General features: G+C 45.3%; 1 protein-coding gene and 1 long non-coding RNA gene across 3 annotated transcripts; one reads left to right on the top strand and one right to left on the bottom strand.

Moving 5' to 3' along the window:
• Positions 1-854: 854 nt before the first annotated feature.
• Positions 855-12,279, bottom strand: LOC100836980 (protein EMSY-LIKE 3). The gene is made up of 10 exons (XM_003573756.3): positions 11,916-12,279; positions 9,342-9,559; positions 9,138-9,247; positions 8,804-9,053; positions 8,499-8,711; positions 8,359-8,427; positions 1,746-1,985; positions 1,593-1,661; positions 1,459-1,522; positions 855-1,179 (listed from the first exon to the last, which is right to left on the bottom strand). The coding sequence occupies exons 1-10, from the start codon at positions 11,941-11,943 to the stop codon at positions 1,067-1,069; spliced, it is 1,374 nt and encodes a 457-aa protein (XP_003573804.1). The 5' UTR covers positions 11,944-12,279; the 3' UTR covers positions 855-1,066.
• A 2,266-nt stretch (positions 12,280-14,545) lies between these two features.
• LOC112271495 lies at positions 14,546-18,864 on the top strand. 2 transcript variants are annotated; one of them, XR_002964572.1, is made up of 4 exons: positions 14,546-15,008; positions 15,537-16,775; positions 17,794-17,905; positions 18,392-18,864. It is a non-coding gene; the product is annotated as an uncharacterized LOC112271495 (long non-coding RNA). The 2 variants fall into 2 exon arrangements; XR_002964571.1 differs by having other exon boundaries at positions 14,548-16,775.
• Positions 18,865-21,923: the final 3,059 nt, after the last annotated feature.

Here is a 21,923-nt window from a genome sequence, read left to right as displayed (position 1 = left end):
TAGACCAACCTTTCTCATTTTTAAGTCCAAGATTTAGTTAAATTGGATCATTCCTTTGCGGAAAAAGTAATGGTCATTAGAAATTAGACACGTGCATTCTAAGTTCTGAACGGTAAGTATCGCACGGGCATAGGTAATGTGTCTAGCACATTTCTTTTTTGATTTGTGTAGTGAATTTTTTTGGAAATGTATGATGCCCAGGCTTGTCAACAAGGTGGATGCAAAAAGATGAGAATTGCATGATAAAAAATTGATACAGTAAGTTATTAATATTAAATTCTTTTGAGAGGTTATATATTTGAATTTAACTATATGAATAAAACACTAATAAGATATAAGAAATTATCAAAGCGTAAGAAATTTATGGCAAACTTTAACTTAAATGCGGGGTCCTACGTAGTGGAGCATTTTAATACCATACTTCAGAAGGAAGGTATTGTTGTCTTCTAACCTCATAGAGTATAGAATATGGAGAGAAAATCTTTTTCAAAGGGCCGTTTGATGCCCATCAAAGAAAACCACATTTGAGTGTACTTTTTCCGATTCATAAAAAATGTCACCGGCTTTTTCTGGATAGGAAGGAGTATTTTGTTACCCTTTAGCGACGCACTTGCATTTCTACTAGTTGTTACTAGTTGTCAATACTCACTGTTGTTGACATCAGACTAGGTTGGTTTCAGTTGCGTTTCGCACGTTAGAGTAAAATTGTCTTATGCTCCAAGAATTTTCTTTTAACATGGCCATTAAACCTGTCTATCTTTGATATAAATTACATGCATACAAATACACAAACATGCATATGTCCATTTAGAAAAAGAACATAAAAAAAACGATGAATTACCCGAACCAAAATGGGAATGAAATGCAAGTCAGGAGAAATGCGGAGAACATACTGGCTTGTACCATAGGTGTCAAACAGAGAGGTCATCCTAACAACTGATACAATTATTAGAAACAATTAGAGACAATTTTGAACCTCACGCTAAATGTAAAATAATTCAGCGTTAAAATATACATCAGGTTAAAATAGCTTATACAGGAGTTCCGCATGCAGTTCAGCTACTCTTTACACGACATCGGCGTCTCCAACCATGTGACCATCAATGGCCATATCCGCATAGTTTCCACCCTGTTTGTTCCTCCATCCATGGTTGTGCTCCAAGGAATGAGCGCGCTCATCTGAATAAATATGAGAAAGTAGCATTTCAAATAATCCAGCTGATGCTTTTGCGAGCACATATGTAACCTCCGGTGCTACATGTTTGTATTGAATGTTAAAACTACTGTGTTAGCAATAGATGACCACACATCCCTAGTTCCATGGACATAGATGAAACAACTGTCATTCAAGTATAGTTGAACATAGAAAGTGGCTCCACTTTGACGCAACCATTTTATACAGTGGGTGACTGTTTTCAAGATTCAAAATCAGTCATTTCAATCAGAAGGAACATGTACCAATTTCACCATCTGATGCTTCCGCAAGCCTTGCAATTGCATCGATCAAAGATTGTTCATGCTCCTGCAAAAATGTTATTATGAGTTAAGTTCAAAGGAGTTTCAATCACAAGATTATACATGTCTGTGTTTACCTTGAGCACTTTTTTAGCCTTATCCATCTCAAGGGGGTCAGGGTTGTTTGCACCAAAAACCCTCTCCACCTAGATAAGTAAACAGTCATGACAAAGAAGATGGTGACACTTGTATATGATGTAAACAGATATGTTAAGTTCATTCAGTCAGACCTCTTTTATAAGTGTCTCTGTATGGAGTATTTCTATGTAACCAGAACTTCTCTTTCCAACACCATTCTGTGAAGGTGAAAAGTCTTTCCTGAATGTGTTCTTCTGAGGTCTTCTACCCCTTCCGGCACCTGACGCAGGGCCACTGCGGCTGCCTGACTTTTTGCTGACGTGATGTGCACCACGACCTCGCTCGTTTATTCCAGGGTCCTCGCCTTCCCATCTTATATCTTCAGGTGCTATCTGCACTCAAGGTCAACAAAAAATGAGCACAAATTATGAAAAAGGCCCTAACTATTTGCTTGATTTCACAGGTGTCTTTTGTCAAAACATACAGAATATAACCATAATATCTGCCTATGCTAACAACTGTTGCTCGGTGAGTTTCTCTGGCTTCACTAACAATAAAGACAGAATACTGCATGCTGTATTATCAAAAGAAGAGAAAAGTAAAGAACGAAGGACAAGACAGATGTCATGGTGGTCCAGATGCAGGTGAGGGACCCGGAGCAAGGGTGCGAAGCCATAGGCGACCCCATGGTCGGGGTGCTGGAGGCCTCTCTAGGGAGGAAGAAGGGAGTGCTGGGGCTGCATGTCGCCGGGATCAGCTTCGCCTGCAGGGACAACAGGAGCGGCGGTAGAGCCCCCCTGATGTGGAGCACCGGCTGTTAGGTTGAGAATGAGAGGGGGCAGAAAAGAGCCAGGGACCGCGAAATGGAAGGACGGTAGATGCAGGTTTTGTGACCTGACGGGTGGACCCAAGGCTACATGGCATTAGTCAAACAGCCATGTCATGTGGTCACTGTTCAAGAAATCGGCCGATCAATCGCTGATCGGCAGGGAAACGCGGTCTGACAGCCGATTAATCAGCTGATTCCTGATTAATCATGGTGGGCCCGATTAAGTTTATCTCCCCAAAATACACAAAATTGCCCCCCTCTTCCCAATTCTCCCTGCCATATACCAATTTCCCCCCGCACCCCTGCTTCGTTCTAGGTCAGGGGAGCTGCGCGCCGCCCCTGATTCACCCCACCACCGGCGCTCTTCCTCGTCTCCTCCTGCACGACACTGCTCCTCGGCCAGCCCCAGCCATTCTCTGCTACAGTGTCCTCCACTCCACCCTCTACCTCTCATTCTCCTCCCCCTCCCATTCTCTGCTGCTGCTGCTGCTTCCCAAGCTGCTGCTGTTGCTGCCCCCTTCTGTTTACTGATGCCTTTGCTTCTCTTAATTTTGTTATACTTTTGCATTTTTACTTGCTGAATATACAGTTATATATACAATATAGTATAATGGTCGACCATTAGTTAAACCGATTAATCAGTCCGAAAACCCATTAATCGCTAATCCCTACCTGACCGAGCTGTTACCGTTTACCGATTTCCCAAACAGTGCATACACAACTAGGACCTGAGATAAACCACTTAAAAAACTATTAGGACCTAGACATGCATTTTGAAAGATTAGGGACTAACTTGGCACCTTTACGAAAGAATTAGGACCGCGGGTGCATTCACGGTCCAATTCTTTTTTAAACATGCCAAGTTAGTCCTATATCTTTGAAAATGCACGTCTGGGTCCTAAAACTATGTTTATTGGTTCATCACAGGTCCTTGGTGTGTTTGAGCAGCCTAACCTGTTGACGTGGCGCTTTGCCACATCGACTCAAATGGACTTGGCTGTTCGGGAATTTTGCAAAGAAGCACTTATAAAACTTTTTCTTCCCGCCACACTGCTCACTCCGGCAATTTGAGTGGATCCGTGACCTCGACAAGGATGAAGGGAGAGAAGAACATAACAGCAGCAGCGGCACCACGAGCAGCACCTCATCCGGCAACAGGTAGCAGGCGCCTGCCGCCAGCAATCTCACTGCACTCACCCGCGTCGGGAGAGAGGCAAGGAACGCAAAATGGAAAAGAGAGAGGCAGGGAGGTTTTTGCAAGATTAGGTTTCATCCGTTCGCCGTCATGTGGGCCCAAGTTGACATGGCATGAGTTAAAGTGCAACGTCAAAGACGCGACCACACACACTTAGGACCTGTGACTAAACATAGTTTTAGGACTTATACGTGCATTTTCAAAGATATAGGGCTAACTTGGCAACTTTCAAAAAGAATTAGGACCGCTGGTGCATCTTACTCTAAACCTTAATCAATGTCTAGAGTAATCAAGAAAAGGCCCAACACAGGAAAGAAAGATGAAGAATGTCATGGGCATACATCCCTATAGGGGACGCAGTCTTAGGTATCCAAATAAAGGACGGTATCACTACTATCTTCTAAATTAGTGGGAAGAAAATCTTCTGCAACCCAGGCCGTTCCATCGGGAGAGCTGGACCCGGACGAGCAGTTAACACCTAGCAAACCAAATCTTAAAGCTTCAGAGGCTGATTACCCAATACCAAATCCAATCCCCTCCACCGCACCACGCTCCTGTTGATGGAATTCCTCTGCCGTCTGCCGATCCAACTCCTCGTCGCTTGCAGTGGCTCGCTCGTTTCGCATGGCTACTCGCGACCAACCATCGGTCGGAGTTCACACCGGAGGAGCACCGCCGACTACACGCCCCGCTGGTCGCAGGACACTTCTCAATGCCGGCGTTCTGTTCTTTCTCGTCGCCTGCCTTGGCCTTAGCCTCGCCGCGGGGACGGACGGGCTCCGGATGCCCAACGACGCGAGCTTCCCGGCGGCACAAGCAGAGCAGCTCATCCACGCGCTCAACCTGCTGACCAACGGTACCAGGTCATCGCGTCGTCTCCCTCGTTGACGGCTGACCGTCTGCCTACCGCGCTGCCAGTCACCCGATCTCTCTTGACGGAGAATCGACTGACTGACGCGCCATCGGATTTGGGATTTGGTAGACGCGGTGTACTGAAAAAAAAACAGGAATGGAATCCGTTTTGCCACGTGTTAGCCGCGCAACGAGGTCCAGCGTCCTCGACCGAACGACCCGGTCGCATAGGATTTTCCTCCTTAGGCAAGAGACATAAGATCAGGGTTTTGGGTTTCGGCCGAAATGGGCCGATATTCGGCCATTCCGTTCAGGCCTGAAATATGTCTAATCCGGGCAAAAATTTCGGCCCCGTTTGAATTAGCAGTGGGATAAGTAGCTGTAAAAACTACCACAGGCACTATTGGACTTGTAGCTCCGCGTCATGTGGTCTCGTCTGCCATCCAGCAGGTCGGGTGTTCAAATCTTGTGCTAGTAATTATTTACTTAATTTACATTTTGACAGACACCAAAAATTACAAATTGTGGAGTGGCAGAATCGAACTCATCACAACCTCGTGAAATTGTTCTTGGCTTCTAACCACTAGCGTGAGTAACATTTTCCTGTGTATTATGTTGATGATAACCAATTTATGAGTACACGTAAGTTTAAATTTCAAATTTTGATTTGAACATTTCGTCTGAATTTTTCCGCAATTTGGCCATTTCGGTCAGGGGCAAATTTTTTTTGAAACCAAAATCCAAATTCCTGCTTAAGATAGGAATATTAAGATATGGTTTGTTAGGGAAGTAGAGATACGGTTCTTGGATGTCAAGCCGAGTCTTCCCTATAAAAGGGGCCCCTCTAATCGTTATGAGGTAAGCAAAGAATAAATCAATCTAGTTACCCCCCACCCCCCCTCCCTCCCTTGAGGTGCGGCTAGCCTCATGGAGCTGCGCCTCTTGGGTCCAGGGTCACCTCTTACAGGCCTAAAGCCAGTATCCCCCATGTCATGAACCCAGTTCATGACACCTTCATGGACTTGGGTCCAGGGTCACCTCATATAGGCCTAAAGCCATTATCCCCCATGTCATGAACCCAGTTCGTGACATGCCGACTGAGTCTATTGAAGTGCAAGGTCCCTTTTGCAAATGTACTAGCAGCCCACCTTCTGGCTTGCTACAAGGTGGCTAGATCCTGTACATCTTTTTACCATCGAACAGCTCAGATGTCATGGATGCACGTGGTGCATAAATTCCTTGGTTGCCCAGAACACGTTCTCAAGGTTGTGGATATGGCTCCAACGAGCAATGCTTTAATGCCCCAATTTTGAATTATGTTATTGCATATAAAGAGCAGATGCAATCAAATTTTAAACTGTAGCTAGTGTGGAAAATTGCAGACTGCAGTTACAAAGCATCGACCTACCTTAAATGGAGTACTCGTCCTTTCTGGAGTTCTGGATGAAAAACAGGCAAGTATCTGGAATTGAATCGTTTTAAAATTCGAGTTAAGTTGTTGGGTTCAACTATAACTTTTCTTTTCGGAATCCTAGTCTGACTATAACACAATAAATGTTGTATAAATATGTGGCGAGGGGTTGCAGACAGCCATACACCTCCCCAGCCAATCCATCTCACTGCAGCCGCTGTCTTTCTCTGGCGCAAGGAAGAATGCAGCACCTGCTGCCCTTGCATAGCCCAAGGCTAGGCAGAAGACCAAGGAAATTCCTTGTGCCACAATCCATGTCAATAAAGTATTTTTTGCTTGGAGTTACCAAAATTAATCCCAAATAAATTTGGAATTAAGTTAGCATAAGAGAAAGGAAATAAAATTCCTTAGTACCCTACCTTGTTCTTTGGCTTTGAAAGAGTTTGTGTTGGTTTTGTCGTGTCCAACCTTTACAAACTTCTTCGCAGATTCTGGCTCACATTTCAATTTGGTCTCTGCGGATTATGGATTTAACAAGTTCTGGACTGGTTTCGTTCTTCTCTCGGGCTGCAAGTCAATCTTTTCTCCTCTCCCTTGGCCCATCTTTCCTTTCTAGCACCGCAGCCCGGCCCTGACCGAGCTGCTGGCTCAGCTCCTTCCTTCTCGTGTACAAGGACAATAGGAAACACCAGAAATCAGGCTCAATGTCCCACATTGGTTCCTCCAAGGAGGAGGCACTCTAGGCGGCAACAACAATGGAGTGTCAGTTGGCACCCTTCCTGGCCCCCAGCTAAGCCTTCAAACCTCTCTCCACCTAGAAGCCCACCATAATGACCAAGGCTGGCAGGTTTACCATGGTGAAGACGGTGCTCGCCGCTAGTGATGTAAACGGGCGCCTGTTTGAGCCCGTTTAGCCCTGCCCATGCTCGCAGCCATACCATGCGCCAGTTGATGGTCCAAGCCTTTACAAGAAGGTCCGAAGCAGGTCGTCAAGAATCAAGATGATTAGGAGATTTATTAGGACGGGAAGAGCAGACGCCAAGGGCGGCCACTATCACATCAATTGGTCAAAGGTCAGCCGCCCAGTGCAGCTCAGTGGCCCAGGGGTCCATGATCTAAAGCGCATTGCAACAAGCCTCCAGGTGACCGGGTCAAATGGATCTGTTGAATGCGCATCGTGCCAGCCAAAAATATAACCACCCATATCCTTAATTGCCCGTGACGTGCCCCTTCTCTCCCATTCCCCTTCTATCTCACCTGCCACCACAGCATTTCTCTCCATGACCCTTCCCCTTCTCTCCATAGTATCCAGAGTCCAATCAAGCTCCGGTTGGCGCTCGGCACGGCCGCTCCGGCACGTCCGCGTCCTCGCCAATGCGCCCAGAAGCACCGCCGCTCCGCAGTCACCGTCACTCCTATGCCCCGAGTTTTCCCTGCCACGAGCCACTTGCCGGTCGTCTCGCCCAGAGCGTTGTCGCCCCTGCGCGCCATCTCTTCCTGCCCAGTGATGGCGGTGACGACTGGTTCGTAACCGAGTCGCGAATCGGACGGCGAACTCCGAAACGAACCCAGCGAATCCGAACCCCGATCCGGATCGATCGATTGGAGTCGGGGTTCGAAGGTTATATGAACGAATCTGGTAACTATGGTCTGTTCACCACCATCACAGCCGAGGAGAGGCTGTGGACAGTGGCAGAGGCGTCCAGTCTTGGGAGGTTGCTGCCGGCAGCTCCTAATGTCTACTGGGTGAGGTTGCAACTCATGGGGTGTCTGCCCATTTTGGGTTTGTACATAATTATTCTTCTACCAATCCATCGAGACCCAAAATTTGTGGTTTGAAGGGAAAAGAACAAAAAAAGAAGAGATTTCAGTATATTATTCCATAATTTGGAGCCTGTTTCCTAGCCATGGTGCAACCCTTGTACTCTTGTGCATAACAGACATGGCACGCCTAGCTCGTCAATGAATCGTCCCTACGATCTTCACAGCATAGGTGCAGACATCACAGGCACAGGGCTCAGAAAGTTGGCGCAACACGATTGTGATACGAACAAAACACTAGGCACAAAAAATAAAACAAATCTAAATTATAGTGAAGCCAAGTGTGGCAGCAGAATAAAACATGCCCCACAATATTAAGAAAGCATGCAAGAAATTTTGTGTTCAGTTTCTTGTTTTCCCTGATTTAACATGAAAAGAACAACAGCAATCACCTGGTTAGTATTGCAACACAACTAAGTTATAAATGGAGTTCTCAATGGTTTTTAATGTCATGTATGCAATGTTTATTTTAGCCCTACTGAATTTTATGCATAGGTCCATCTTGTCTTGCCCAATAACCCAAGCCAAATGTCTATGCATCCTTGGCAAATGGTAACGAATCAAGAGATGAGTGGAAAAGACCAACAAGCATGCTAGCAAGATGATTTAGAAGAATCAGAAGTTAATCATATCATTCACCAAAGAAGCACCGTTTACCTCAGTAAAATCAACCCACTCCCAGGTCGCGTTTGGTGTATTGATGTCATAAACCAATGCATAACGACCCTACAAACAAATAGAACACACTTCAGAACATTACAAACAATGACAATTGTATTTGTGGATGTAAAACACACCTTCTGTGGATCATAATCAGTTATAACAGCTTTATAAAAGCTATTATCATCAGGCCACCGGGTCATGACTGTACGACCAATTAATGGATCTAATTGTACCGTTTCAGGAGGAATACCACCAGATGAGTTCCTATTCATAATTGGTCCCCTTCCACTAGAACTAGCAGAAGATGGCATGGGCTTGACTGCAGCAGCACCAGGTATTTTCTGGCCCTTCAAACAGAATTAATCCCCCACAAAAGTAAATTACTCTGATGAATAGTGTCACAAACATCACAATCAGAAAGGATTTCACCATCACTTACTGGTTTAGTCTTTTTGCCTTTTATGCCAAGGGGAGTTGCCTTTTTCGCTGCTGATGAGGGCGGTTGCATTGGTGCAGTTAGTGGCTGCGAATGAGCAGGAGGTGGTGCAGGTACAGATGCAGAAGGAATGGATTGAGACGTCTTTTGCCTCTTGCGAGAAGAGGTCGTAGGGCTGGGCAATGGATCATGTGAACGCTGATTGTTATTCACCAAATTTGTCTGAAGCCCACCTTTTGACTCTCTCCATTCCCTTTATAAAATAAGTGCAGAAGTTATGGCACAGAAGAAAAAGATATCATAAACCATGATGTGCACAAATCTGTCTGTGTTATACCTTATTCTTCGGATAATATCATCATTATTCACTCTGTTTAACAACTCCCTGTGTTCCTTGTCAGATACTCTTAGCTCCTTCCTAAGTTCAGTGATGAGACTTTCCATTTCCTAAAGAAGAATATTTAAGTTTATCTGATGTTAGTTCTGCGAAATACATAGAAAACAAAACAATCATAAGAATGAAAAGTGAAGAGGTGCACACCCATGAAATAGCATCAGACTGTGCCTTGAATGCACGAAGAACTGAACAGTATGCATCTTGCTCAAGCTGGTGTATCTGTGTCTCCATATCAATCAGAGGTTGAGGTCTAGAATATGGGCCAGCACTAACTATATCTCTTCCATTACCACTGATACGTCCACCACCTCTCATACCTCTGTTGTGATATGTTGGTGGAAGATCATCATCAGTTCCTGTTCCTGCAACCAGCGACAACGTTACTGAGAATTTCCGTTACAACTTTAGCACTGGGAGAACCAGTGGTTAGCGGTCATGGTTTGCACCAACGGTCTGTGGGAACCATCCAAATTTATAAGCTACAATCACATGCAACTATGCGCTGAAAAATGTTAATCGTCAAAAGAAATAGTGGCTAAAACCAATATCTGATTGTCCAATTGTCACTGTCAGAAATTCGCTCTACTACAGCAGTACTACTACCAGACTTAAGTTTTGAATTTTTCACATTCCAATCACCTAATTCCCTTTGCGACCTCAAGTAGACCAATGTTCAGTTACTCCAAGTTACAAATACTCATGCATGTTTTTTTAGATGAACAGTCTGGCCGCTGCTGTTTATGAGTAGACTTATGTTCGTTTTACAAGTAGACTTAAGTTTTGAATAGCCTTCTAACCGAAGCATAGATGGCAACTCAAACTCCATGTTTTTTTAGATGAACAGTCTGGCCGCTGCTGTTTATTGTGGAATCTGTTCAAACATGTTTAGTTACACCCATGCTGCCCATTGTCATCATCTAATGAATTTCGAAAACTTTTCCTACAAGCAAATACTGAGGCCATAAATTTTATTGCACATTTCTATTCAAATGAAACATACTTTGACTGTATTTGTTTTAGAATTCTAAAACAACATTCTATAAGAACTCAAAAGAATTTCAAACATGTTTTATCCTGCCTGAAAATTATGATACCTCGCTGCTTACCATGTGTTTTCAGAACCCTGGATGAGCATGAGCTACAAATAAAAATAGCGCTAGCATGAATAACTCATGTTGGTCTTATAAACCACAGCACCAAAACTACAATCACTAAAACAAAGTTATTTGCTGAAATTTGGGCCAAGCAAATGATACAGCTGTATCAGACATCCAAGAGTGTTCGAACATTTCTGAGTCATGTAAAAAAATTATCCGGAACGCCATCAAAATCCTTTAAGATGATATATATCGTCAAAATATACATATATATATTATCTAATATTACCAATAAGAAACCTAAAAAAGCATTATTTTTTCAGGAATTTACCCATCTCTTGTCTAAAGACAATATCATCACAATTAAAGGCAATAGAAGATTGTTTTTGTCACCATTTACCTATATTTAGAAACATAAACCATTTTTGTATCTATGGCATTACTATAATAATGGTAATTGTTGGGGCCTCTGATGGCTACTATGGCCATATGCACACCACCTATTTGATGAAATGGACAAGTTTTTTTTTATTGGTGATGTAAATCGTCCATACCTAATGGAATTGGTAGGTTTGGGTTAGAACATGAATAAAAAGACTTATGATTGCTGCTGCCCGCTCCCTTGAAAGCTACCGAGCAACAACATTGTCTTTCCTCTTGAAATGTTTGAGCAAGTGAGTCACAAATTTTTTATTGCCTAGGTTATATTTCACAGAGTGAAGATCGGTACTAAAATTTTCTTTTACTGTTTGGGAATGTTTATATTGAGATCAGGTTTTGCAGTGGTTACACAGTCCTTTAGTTGCAAGGACGTGAAAAGCAATATGAATTAGTGGAGGATTGTTGTTGTGGTTACTAGGCTATCGACACCATCACCTGAAAGCCATTATTTTAAAATATGCCCATTTATATTTGTATCCTTATACTTTTGTGTGTAGAAATATATGCCTTCAGAGAGTGAATTAATCATTCTTTCTATACGGTAATTAGTTTTGCACTGTTTACTGTGAATGAATGTATTTTCAGCTTGCAACATATCAATATGTTTGCTTCTGCTTTTGCAAATGATCCTCATCTAATATGTTTTCATTGTAAACCTGAAACCATACTGTTCAGTGTGTAAAGGCTGCAAACGAAGCTCCAAAACTATGCTAACAATCATTTGAATTTACATCCGACACAAAGCATGCCTCTAGAGACCACGTGGCAAGCGTGGTGAGCAATCTCAGAAAACACATGTCAACAAAGCATGCCTCTAGAGCTTAAATGCATACAAGAATACCAATTAGCCAAACATCCCATATTTCTAACCAAACACACTGTACTGGACACTATAATCCAAATTCGCCGGGGTGACACTGATGACAAACTTTATTAATCAAAAGACTAGTTCCGGCATCATCAATCCGCAAGAAAGAACATGCCATACCGTAAATTCAGTAAAACAACTAAACTGCCCAAACGCCCAACAATGGATGCTTCGGTCTAAAACGAACCACAACTCTACAGAGAATTCCATGCGCAGATCAGACGCCATTCACGAACCAACAAATTGCGCAAGAAATGCCCCCCCCCCCCCCCCCGCCCCCCGTGCCCTAGTAACCGGATCCAACATACTCACCGCTGCTGTCGTCGGGACCATACTCCATGGCGCAGCTCCGCTGCGCAGCACAATAAGACCCTCAACCACTCCCCTCCCAAGCTCTGCCCCCTTCCGCACCTCCGCAGCCGCTCCTCAGCCGAACAGCCTGGAAGAACCCTTAGATCCACCGACACAAGACCGGGCCAGCCCCTCCTCCCACCCCGCGCCGAAGGAGGTGCAGCTGCCGGAGGCGAATCGAGGCGGCACACGGTGGATTCTGGCGAAATTTGGGAGGTGGGTTCTGTATACGAGAGGGGGAAGCAGAGGAGAGGCGGTGGGAGAGCAAGGAGGGGTGCCCGTGCTGGGGCGCGAGACGAGGTTGGAAGACGGGGACAAAGGAGTCATTCGCATGACGCGAGATGATTAGGGCTTATTCGAAAAGCAATTTTAGAAATCGATTAATTTAAGACACTCTAAATTTGATTTGAATTACAGCGGATTCTAATGAAGCATGGATGTAAATATAAAACATTCCACCTCGCATGCATTAATTGCTAGCAGATCTGAATTTTAGAATATTTATCTTTCAAATTCGTCTACTGTCTACATGATCTCCACTAATAGCATCTCTAGCAGGTTTCCTAAAACCGGTTTTGCAACACCAATTTCAATGATAAAAGAGAGAAAAATTGGGAAAGAATGTTGGTTAGTTAGCGGTTTGTTTGATTTGTTAGCTCATAGCCGTTGTGATTCGGTCGTCGAGTTGTTAAGCAGATCGTGGTATCTGTTTCTTTAGTTAGCGCACGAGTTAGTGATAAACTGATAATGTGTTTTGTCATACGAGTAGATTGCCACCGAGGGATTCTTGGTGGTGGGATGGCACAACCCGATAGGAGAACAGCTCGCTCAATACATTTTTACGGTTTAAAATAAATAGAAGAGAGAAGCAGAAAAGCAGCACACATTACGTTGTGCAAATCTGCTAAGTCCTTAGCTGAGTTTGTTACCTTGTTATCTTATTCCATGTTTATAATAGATGTTTATTTCTCATGCTAAAATTGTATTAACTGGAAACGTTAATGCATGTGTGTCTAATAAACAAACAACAGTTCCTAGTGATGCCTCTCATTTAACTAGCTTGTTGATTAACAGATGATCAAGATTTCCTGATCATGAACATTGGATGTTGTTAATAACAAGGTCACGTCATTAGGAGAATGATGTGATGAACACACATCCAAAGTAGGTATAGCAATACGATCAAGTCTTTAAGTTTACATTGCTATATCAAACACATACGAAGTAGCCCTAATCCTTATACCATGAGATCATGTCAATCACTGACACCGGAGGAGTGCTTTGATGACATCAAACGTCACACCGTAATAGGGTGACTATAAAGGTGGCGTTGGGTATTCTGAAAGTATTAGTTGAGGCTCATGGATCAAGAGTGGGATTTGTCCATCCAAATGACAGAGAGATATACTCTGGGCCCTCTCGGTGATATCACATCGATACCGCTTGCAAGCACGTGACTAGGTCACAAGGATGTCATATCACGGAACGAGTAAAGAGTACTTGTCGGTAACGAGATCGAACTAGGTATAGTTGATACCGATGATCGGATCTCGGACAAGTAAAATATCGCGAGACAAAAGGTATTGGTTATGACGTTTATGGTTCACGCGAGATTTATCGTTGAATGAGTGGGAGTCATTACGGATCTTCAGATCCCGCTGATGATTATTGATCGGAGATATGTCTCAATCATGTCCACATCATTCACGAACCGTAGGGTGACACACTTAAGGTTCATCAACGTTTTTGAGTGGATACGGAACACCAGAGAAAAGATTGGACAACGCGGTGATTGTTTTCGAGGAGCACCGAAATTGTTTCGGGATATCGAAATAGTTCAAGCGAATAAGTGTTAATGTTTGTTGATTAAATGAATTGACAAATATTAAATAAAAGAATTAAAAATGTTTTATTCATTTATGGGAGAAAAAACCCTTCAGTTTGAGTGGAGTTTTACACCCATTATGGGGACTTTTGAGTTTGAGTGGAGTGTCCACTCACATGAAGAGGGGAGAGGTGGGGGCACCCCTTGGGACTTCTGTCCTTCCACTCCTATATAAAGAGGGGTGGTGCTCCTCTCTCACTAACTTCATTTGCACCTCTTGGTCCCTTCCTCCCGCTGCTCCACCTCACGAGTCATGGCTTAGGCGAAGCCCTGCTCAAATAGTTTCTCCACCACCACCACCACGCCGTAGTGCTGTTGGAGTTCTCGGTGGATCCACTACTTCCGCTGCCCCGCTGGAATGAGGGATCGTAGGTCATCATCGAGCCGTACGTGTGACCGAGTGCGGAAGCGCTGCCCATTTGCACCGCTCATCTTTCGATCTTGAGATCGGCAAGTGATCGTCTACATCATCCATGAGAACCGTTCTCGTTAACAAAGCTTTTGGTCTTCGAGGGTGAGTCCTTCTAAGACTACGGTTTACCCTTTACTTTCATTTTCTAGATATGATCTTGCCCCGTTTGTGGTTTCAACCGTAGAAAATTTTTTGTTTTCTATGCAACGAACCCTTTACTTGTACCCCGACTTGGTTCGACCTAAACATCATGCAAGCTGATGCAAAGGTGGGTTCGAACAGAATATGGGCACACACTTAGGTAAACAATTACAAGAGAGGATTTTTGGCGTGTACATTCAGCGGCTTGTACTATTCCACCGCACGCGGGTGCGCCAAGATCCGTGCTAGCTTGTTCCGCGGCGCAAACCACACCCCGGAGAGAGCTCGCACACCCTACGCCGTGATAGGCATGCGACCTACTCCGTAAACGACGCATCCCATCCTGTCCTCCCCGAATCCTGGACATGACGATAGCTTGGACAAGATAGGCGGCGCGCCCATGCCCCTGGCTTGACCGCCAGTGCCACAACCCGTGGGCCCCGCCGTCGGTGCGGGAATGCAAGGCACAGACAAAGGACGCGATTTGGGTGTCCGCCCAGACCACCCAATTCCAGGAACGCGCGGATCCAAAAATCGCCGCCCGGCTCGCTGCCTGGGTGCTCCGCCGCGCTGGGTTTTGGATTGAAGATGAGGGCAGCCTTATCCTCCGTCGATGGTATTTTTATTTGATTAAATTTCACAAAATCACAGTATTTGTGGCAGTCGTGTCGATGAACCACAGTTAACGGAAAACTGTTCACAGAACCACACATTTTGAGTCAAGTTGTCTTAGTCAGCCCGAAAGCGAGTCGTTTGGCAGTTTTGCTTGATTTCTTACACGTGGGCCCTCCTGTTGTACACCACGTCGGCCCCAACCTGACCTGACCCGTTAGCTCGTGATCAAACCTCAGCCCTTTTCTCACTCCCGCAAGTTTTTGGGGCCGACGTGGCGTCTGACAGGTGGGCCCCACCGGTAAAAAGTCAAGCAAAACCGCGAAACCATCCAGTTTTCGGGTTGACTTAGACAACTTGAATCTAAAAGTGTGGTTCTGCGAAAGGTTTTTCGCTAACTGTGGTCCAGTGACACAACTACACTAAAAACCGTGGTTTTGCGAAATTTACTCTTTTTTTGTGGGAGGAGGGTTTGGGGAGCTCCGCCACCGTGTTCTCCCGCTGGGCGCACTGCTTATTCCCTTTTTTTCAGATGGCCGGCAAGGTTGATTGGCTTCTTGGCCCCCAACTTGGCCGGAGATCCGGCGGTGGCTGGCGAGGAGGTGGTGCCAACATTGGCTTCGTCGTGCTCTACACACTCACCTTCTTCTTCGCCAACCGCGCCTCGCCTCCGCCTCCGCGTCTTGAACCGGCCGTGGCATCGGGACGAATGATAGGACGGTGGGGGAGATTTGGTTTCCCGGGATGGCCGGCGTCTAGAGTTTGCGGGGAGATGTGGCCGGTTTTGTTAGAATTTGGTGGGCCTGATCAACCCAAACCCAAGTTTTAATAAATTCTGAAAATCTCAAAGACCCATTCAGGAGGTGGGATGAGGGGAAAATCAATTACCACCCATTCTTATTCAATCCATCCACGCACACTGAGATACATACCTCAACAACCTCCAAGACTCGCTTGATACACCTGCCACTGAATTATAGTCAATCTAACACCCATCCATCCACACACAGGGAGACAAATAGCTCAACACCCACACCCCACACGCGGCTGAACCCGCTTAACTTCCCACTCATTCACCCCGGTGGGCGCAGGGGGGACTTGAGGGAGCCGGCGGCGCGGGGCCCTGACTGCGGCACGCGCGCGGCCTCGCCAAAGATGATTTCGCGACACACAAGAGCCTGTAGAGGAGCAGAGGGCCCGGAACAGGTGGGGATTCAGATCCCAACGAGATTACGAGAGCATCATCGGGGGAGCCGGCGGAAGCGGAGATGGGGAACGGCAACGGCGGAGGAGCGGATCGGCAAGAGAGAGAGAGGAGGGGGTTTAGGGTCGGCGGGATAATCCAAATTTCCCTCCACTCAATCCCCCCCCCCCCCGCCTGGGCGTCAAGTCCCGCCATTTACCCCCACCGACACCACCTCAAAGCGCCTCGCCGACACCGCCACCGCTCCATGAAAAACCATGGCATCGGAGAGGTATGCAATGCCTCGTTGCACACTGGCCGGCGATGCAGCGGCGGAAAAACCCAAGGAAAAGGAGCGGCCGCTTGGGATGAGCAACGCCGACTGGGCGGCGGATGTTACCCGCCACAACGTCGAGAGCGCCTCCCGCCATGAACGGGAGAGGAGGGGCAAGGAGAGGAACGCCGACCTGGCCCGGCAGATGGAGGTGCAGAGGGCCGCGGCCTCGGCCTCGGCGCAGATGACTGGCATTCCGGTGCTGCGGCCACCCTCCGCCAAGCACTGGAGCAGCTGCAGCCCAGCACTTTAAGGTACCCGTCTTCACCCATCCCGCTTCTCAGATAGCTCAAAGCTTATTGATTCAATCATCAATAATAAACATATGATTTAGTGAATTGGTAAGAAATGCACTTTTGGTAAGAAATCCCTCTTCATACTCCCTCTGGCTACGAATTTGATAAATTCCTTGTGGTGTGTAGTCTGAAGCTTTACTGTAGCAGTTGCAGTTCGTAGTAATTTTTTTTTTTTGAGAATTTAGATCTCGGGGATAAGTTCAGGTGGATGGAGCTTTCAGATGTCTGAAGTTGACGGATAGAGTATCGTGATAGTGAGAAATTAGTTGTGATGATGATGGTTGCTTGTTACATGGACCTTGCGGCTTGGTGAAAATTTGTTATGAGCATGTTTTTCCATAGAATTAACGGAGGCTATTAGTGATTTTATTTCTAGACTTAAGATCGAAATCCTCTAATTAAGCATATTTGTCTACTGCCAATGCAAGTATTTCTCTTTTCCTAAGTATTTTAGCTATCTGTTGTATAATTCTTTGAAATTTCTCTATTTACTGTCAATGCAATTATGTTATCAACAAAGCATAAGTGCCGAATTTGATGGAATTGAGTGAGGGTCACTAAATCAGGATCAACTCCCTCTTAAATTGGAGTTTGAATTATAAATGGTCACTGTTTTGCATTTTGCTTCTACCATTCGAATTAAATTGTAGTCTAGAGTCTCATGATGTGCCTGAATATGCCTGAACATTTCAAGTCAATGTGCTTTCAAAGACGTCATCCAGTTCAATATCTATGTGAACGTTTGAACCAAAGTAACAAAACATGCTATTCTAACTTTTAAATTTGTTTCATACTTTACCATCTTTAAAAGACATGAACTGAACTCTCCCTTGCAGTTATTTTCTGCTTCATCATCTCTAGAGAGAACCTTGTTCACTCAACTCATTTTTTATGTTTCAGTGTGAACTCGGTAACTCTGCCGTGTGGATTTCATTAATTGAGGTGTAATGTGCAATTCTTTTTGTCTGCAACACAGCTGGGGATATGGCATTCTTCTTTGAGCTTGTGCTGATTTAGTACTTGATGCTTATATACCCACATCAATGACTGCAGCAGCATCTGTGTACTAAGCACGGTGCACCCTCGACGTGAGTCTCCTATGGAACGATACCCTCAAGTACCAAATGGGCATAGCTGAACTAGAAATTTTGTAGTACCTATTATTCCTGACTTAATATTGCGTAGTGAGAAATCTGACTATTTGCATCAGAACTGAACCACACTCTAAATACGATGCTCACATGCAACTCTGATTTTCTCACATGCTATGGACTACGGCGACCAGATTATTGCTTCCTACTTAATGATCATACTTCACATGCACTGTAATATGCTTTACCAGCTCTATGTAAGGTGTATAAGAATTCTATTGGCTTATGTAGTTTTGTTAATTAGAGTGCTAAGTCCCCTCAATAGCATTTTCTTTTTAATTATATGGACTCTCGAAACGAATGGTACCGCCTTGTGTTTTCTGTACGCATATGTATATAGGCTTAACAAATGCAGCTGAACTGACTCTTTTCTTCCCGGGGTATATATCATTAACGTTTTGGTTTCGTGTTTGGAACTGAAAGGGGTTGCGCGGGGCAGCTGGTGAGCCTGGACTCAAGAGCAGCAGCGAGCAAGACGAAAGTGCTGTATAACAAGTACACAAATCCCAAACCTGGCGACGTGTCGCTCTACTACGGCGAGCAAGACGAAGGTGCTCGAGCCCGGCGCCCGACTCAAGACTTTCAGTCCCACCCAACAAAACATAGTATGTGAGCTCGAGCTTGGGCAGACCCCATACGACTGACCTTATCTCATTGTTGGAGTATCCAGAGCTAAGTTGGAGGACCTAAAGAAGCAACTGTTCAAGAAGCACATCATTGACCTGGTGATTGCGTATGTCTATATGTAATTGAGTTCCAAAAAAGAGGTCTCGCACATGCTCCCTTTACTTTGTGTTGATCATGGGTCCAGATAGTGTCGTAGCCAGGAATTTGAGTCAGCGTTGCCCAATAACAGAATTTTTTTTGGCTACAATAGAATTTACATCTATCTGCATTGTCTTTTTTTTACTGAGGATGTAGGGGTACATGAGCCTGTAGCAAAATCATAGGATGATAGGATGGTACATGGATCACGTTGGCACCCCTCTAACTACTCCACTAGGTCCGGATACAAGTTCGCAAGTCCGTAGCAATACAATCGTCTCATCTCAGCCGAGCTCTCAGACATATGATGCACAGATAGGACATCTGAGACCATGTCAAAATATTACTTTTATGGTTTTGTAGCAAATCAAGTTGGTTCCGTAGCAGCGCACCGGCACTTACTAGTTTTTTGATAAAATGACATGCGGACATCCGCTGACCGCCGTCACCACCCTTTCTAATTTAATTTAATACTCCCTCTGTACCGAATTCTTGACACGACAGAAATTTTGCAAAACCCTCCCTCTATTTTTCACACTTGAGCTCCGCCGTCCCCTGCATGATGTACTCCTCTGTCCTCTCCCTCCCAGAACACTCCCGTATCTTCGCCATCGCGCTCCCCTCCCCGTCTCTTCCCCATCGAGCTCCCCTCTCCGTCTCTCCCCCTCCCTCCGCCGCCGCACCCCCCCCCCCCTCTCCCTCTCGGCCTCGCCCCCGTCCCCCTCTGCTCTCCCTCTCACCCCCGATGCTGCTCTCCCTCTCCCCCTAGCCCCGCCGCGCTCTCCCTCTTGCCCCCGCAGCGCTGCGGTCGCCTCCACCTCCCTCCCCTCCACCTTCCCCTCCTTTCTCCACGCTACTCCCTCCACCTTCCCCTCTCTTCTCCGTCGGTGCTGGCCAAGATGGTTTCTCCGACCAAAAAGGAGGCACCTTTGGTCAGATCCGGTGGCTTCGAGGCCGGATCCGGTGGCTTGCCGCCACATCCCGAGGAGGAGTAGCAGCAGCGATAGAAGGGGAGGAGCAGCTGCTCCACACGGCGGTGCGACTTGGAGCAGCAGCCACTACTCACGGCGGCGCGATGAGGAGTACTCAGGTTAGGTTTTTTACTCCGTTTCTCTGTTCGGTTGGCTAGCTGTAGTCATGTTGCGGCGACGGCGGTAGATTGATGTTTTATTCTTGGCGACGAGTAGGAGCAGCTCCTCAACGACGGCGACGAGTAGGAGCTGCTCCTCAAGGCTGCGGAGACGACGAGCAGCTCCTCAAGGCGGCCACGACGATGAGGAGGAGCAGCTCAAGGCTCAAGGTGTATTGTGCTCTGTTATTGTTCTTTTTTTTGCGATGGCTCTGTTCTTGTTTAGCTGTACTATGTTCTTGTTCTTGTTCAAGTAGGAGTACTGTACACTTAGATTAAGTACTCCTTGGTCATGTGTTGATTTTGCATGACTACAGATTTTCAGAAGCTACTCCTGTTACTCTAGATTAAGTACTCCTAGATCATGGAGTATTTTTTTTCAGATACTCTGTCTTGTTTCTGTTTTTGCTATGCTCTTTGATCTTGTTTGATGTGAGTGGAGTAGATAAGCATGATGTTCTTCTGATTTTTACTCAGTATACCATGATGTTTAGTTTTGTCTCTACACATGTTTTGTCTTTATACATGCTTAATTAAATCTGAACTTGTCTGATTGAGGGCAATGATGTGAATGACATTTTTTTGCATACAAGATCTATACGCTATTCTTGTCTCTGTATACCATGATGTCCTTGTCTAGATTAGCATGAGTAGTACTCCATGATCTTTTCTTGTCTGTTAGAGCTCCTTTGCATACAAGACCTATATTGTACTGTATCATAATTCTCTCTCCTCTTCTCTCCTCTCAATCTCTCTTCTCTCTTCTCTTCTTATACTCTCTTCTCTCTTAATCTCTTCTCTTCTCTCATTCTCTTCTGAATCTGCCATGCACATGGATCATATGGAAATAACAGTACATATGACAAGATCATATGGAAATAACAATACAAGTGGTGTCTCATCTCATCATTAACTGAACCATATCTACTCTTTGCATCATTAAGTCCAGCAGCTTCTCATCTCATCTCTCTGCTCATCACTGGTTGAACAGTGCTAAAGTGTTCTGGTACAGTTCAGCGTCACAATCTAGAGAAGCGGATAAGTTTCCTTCCCTCTGCATTCTAGCCTTGTTGAGGTGCTGGATCTTATATCCATTGCCACCACCTTCTTTCATAACCTCTGCCATGCATGACTGTAGTGTTATGAAAACTCTAGCCAACTTGTTCGCGTCATAATTATCAAATTCTTCCTCCACATTTTCTATGAATTCCTTAATAGTTGTAGGTACTCTGCAATCTGTTAAGGATTGAATAGATCTGAAGAATCCTAAATCTACCGGTACTAATTGTTACACATCATCTCTTTCTCTCTCGTACCTTCTTCTCTACCTTAATATAATACATTCTTCAACAGTGCTTTTGCTTGAGGTCCTACATGTCATACTATACCTCCTCTTTCTTTTTCTTGGTAGCTGTGCAAGTACCGTATGCTCTGCAAGAGACTACAAGTCACGTCCAGCCTTCATTTTTTAATCAAGCTTAGCAAAAAGGATGACATGGAACTTTAAGTACCGGCTTGGTTTTCTTGTTGGAGATGCCCTTAGCCGTCGAGCGAGCATGTCTAGCTTCATCACGCCCCGACTGAGCTGGCTCAGGCCCCTAGCCGAGAATGATGCAATGGCATAGGTGTATGATCATAGCGCCAGGGGTTACGCAAGCTACATCTGCAGCCTCTCGAGGATGAATGAGCTCAAGAGAGTCACACGCATGACCCAAGCTCGACTGCTCAAAGATAGCAAGCATCCTAGAAACATGGCTCAGTTATCCCACCATTAGGGCATCCTCAGTAAGCCGGTACATAACCCGTTACGAAGAAGAGAGTGAATGCACGATTTCATCCAAAGTACCGACCGTTCCAATAGATCGTTTCTTAGGCATGGTACTGAAACCTATTCAGACTAATTTATTGCTGTGCTTGTGGTTGTTAGTGGAGATCCTCCGTGGACTTCAAATGCTGTGGCCTACCTCGCGTGTCTAAAGAATAGAGGGGTTCGTATAGTAGAACTGCACAAATTGATCCCATGATTCCGGTGGGGCCCTTGCTAAAGGACAGCATGCGTCC

The sequence above is a fragment of the Brachypodium distachyon genome, chromosome 3 (genome assembly GCF_000005505.3).
Source record: "Brachypodium distachyon strain Bd21 chromosome 3, Brachypodium_distachyon_v3.0, whole genome shotgun sequence".
NCBI classification, from domain to species: Eukaryota; Viridiplantae; Streptophyta; class Magnoliopsida; order Poales; family Poaceae; genus Brachypodium; species Brachypodium distachyon.
The sequence above is the reverse complement of the archived record's forward strand: the minus strand, read 5'-3'. Positions and strand labels throughout refer to the sequence as shown.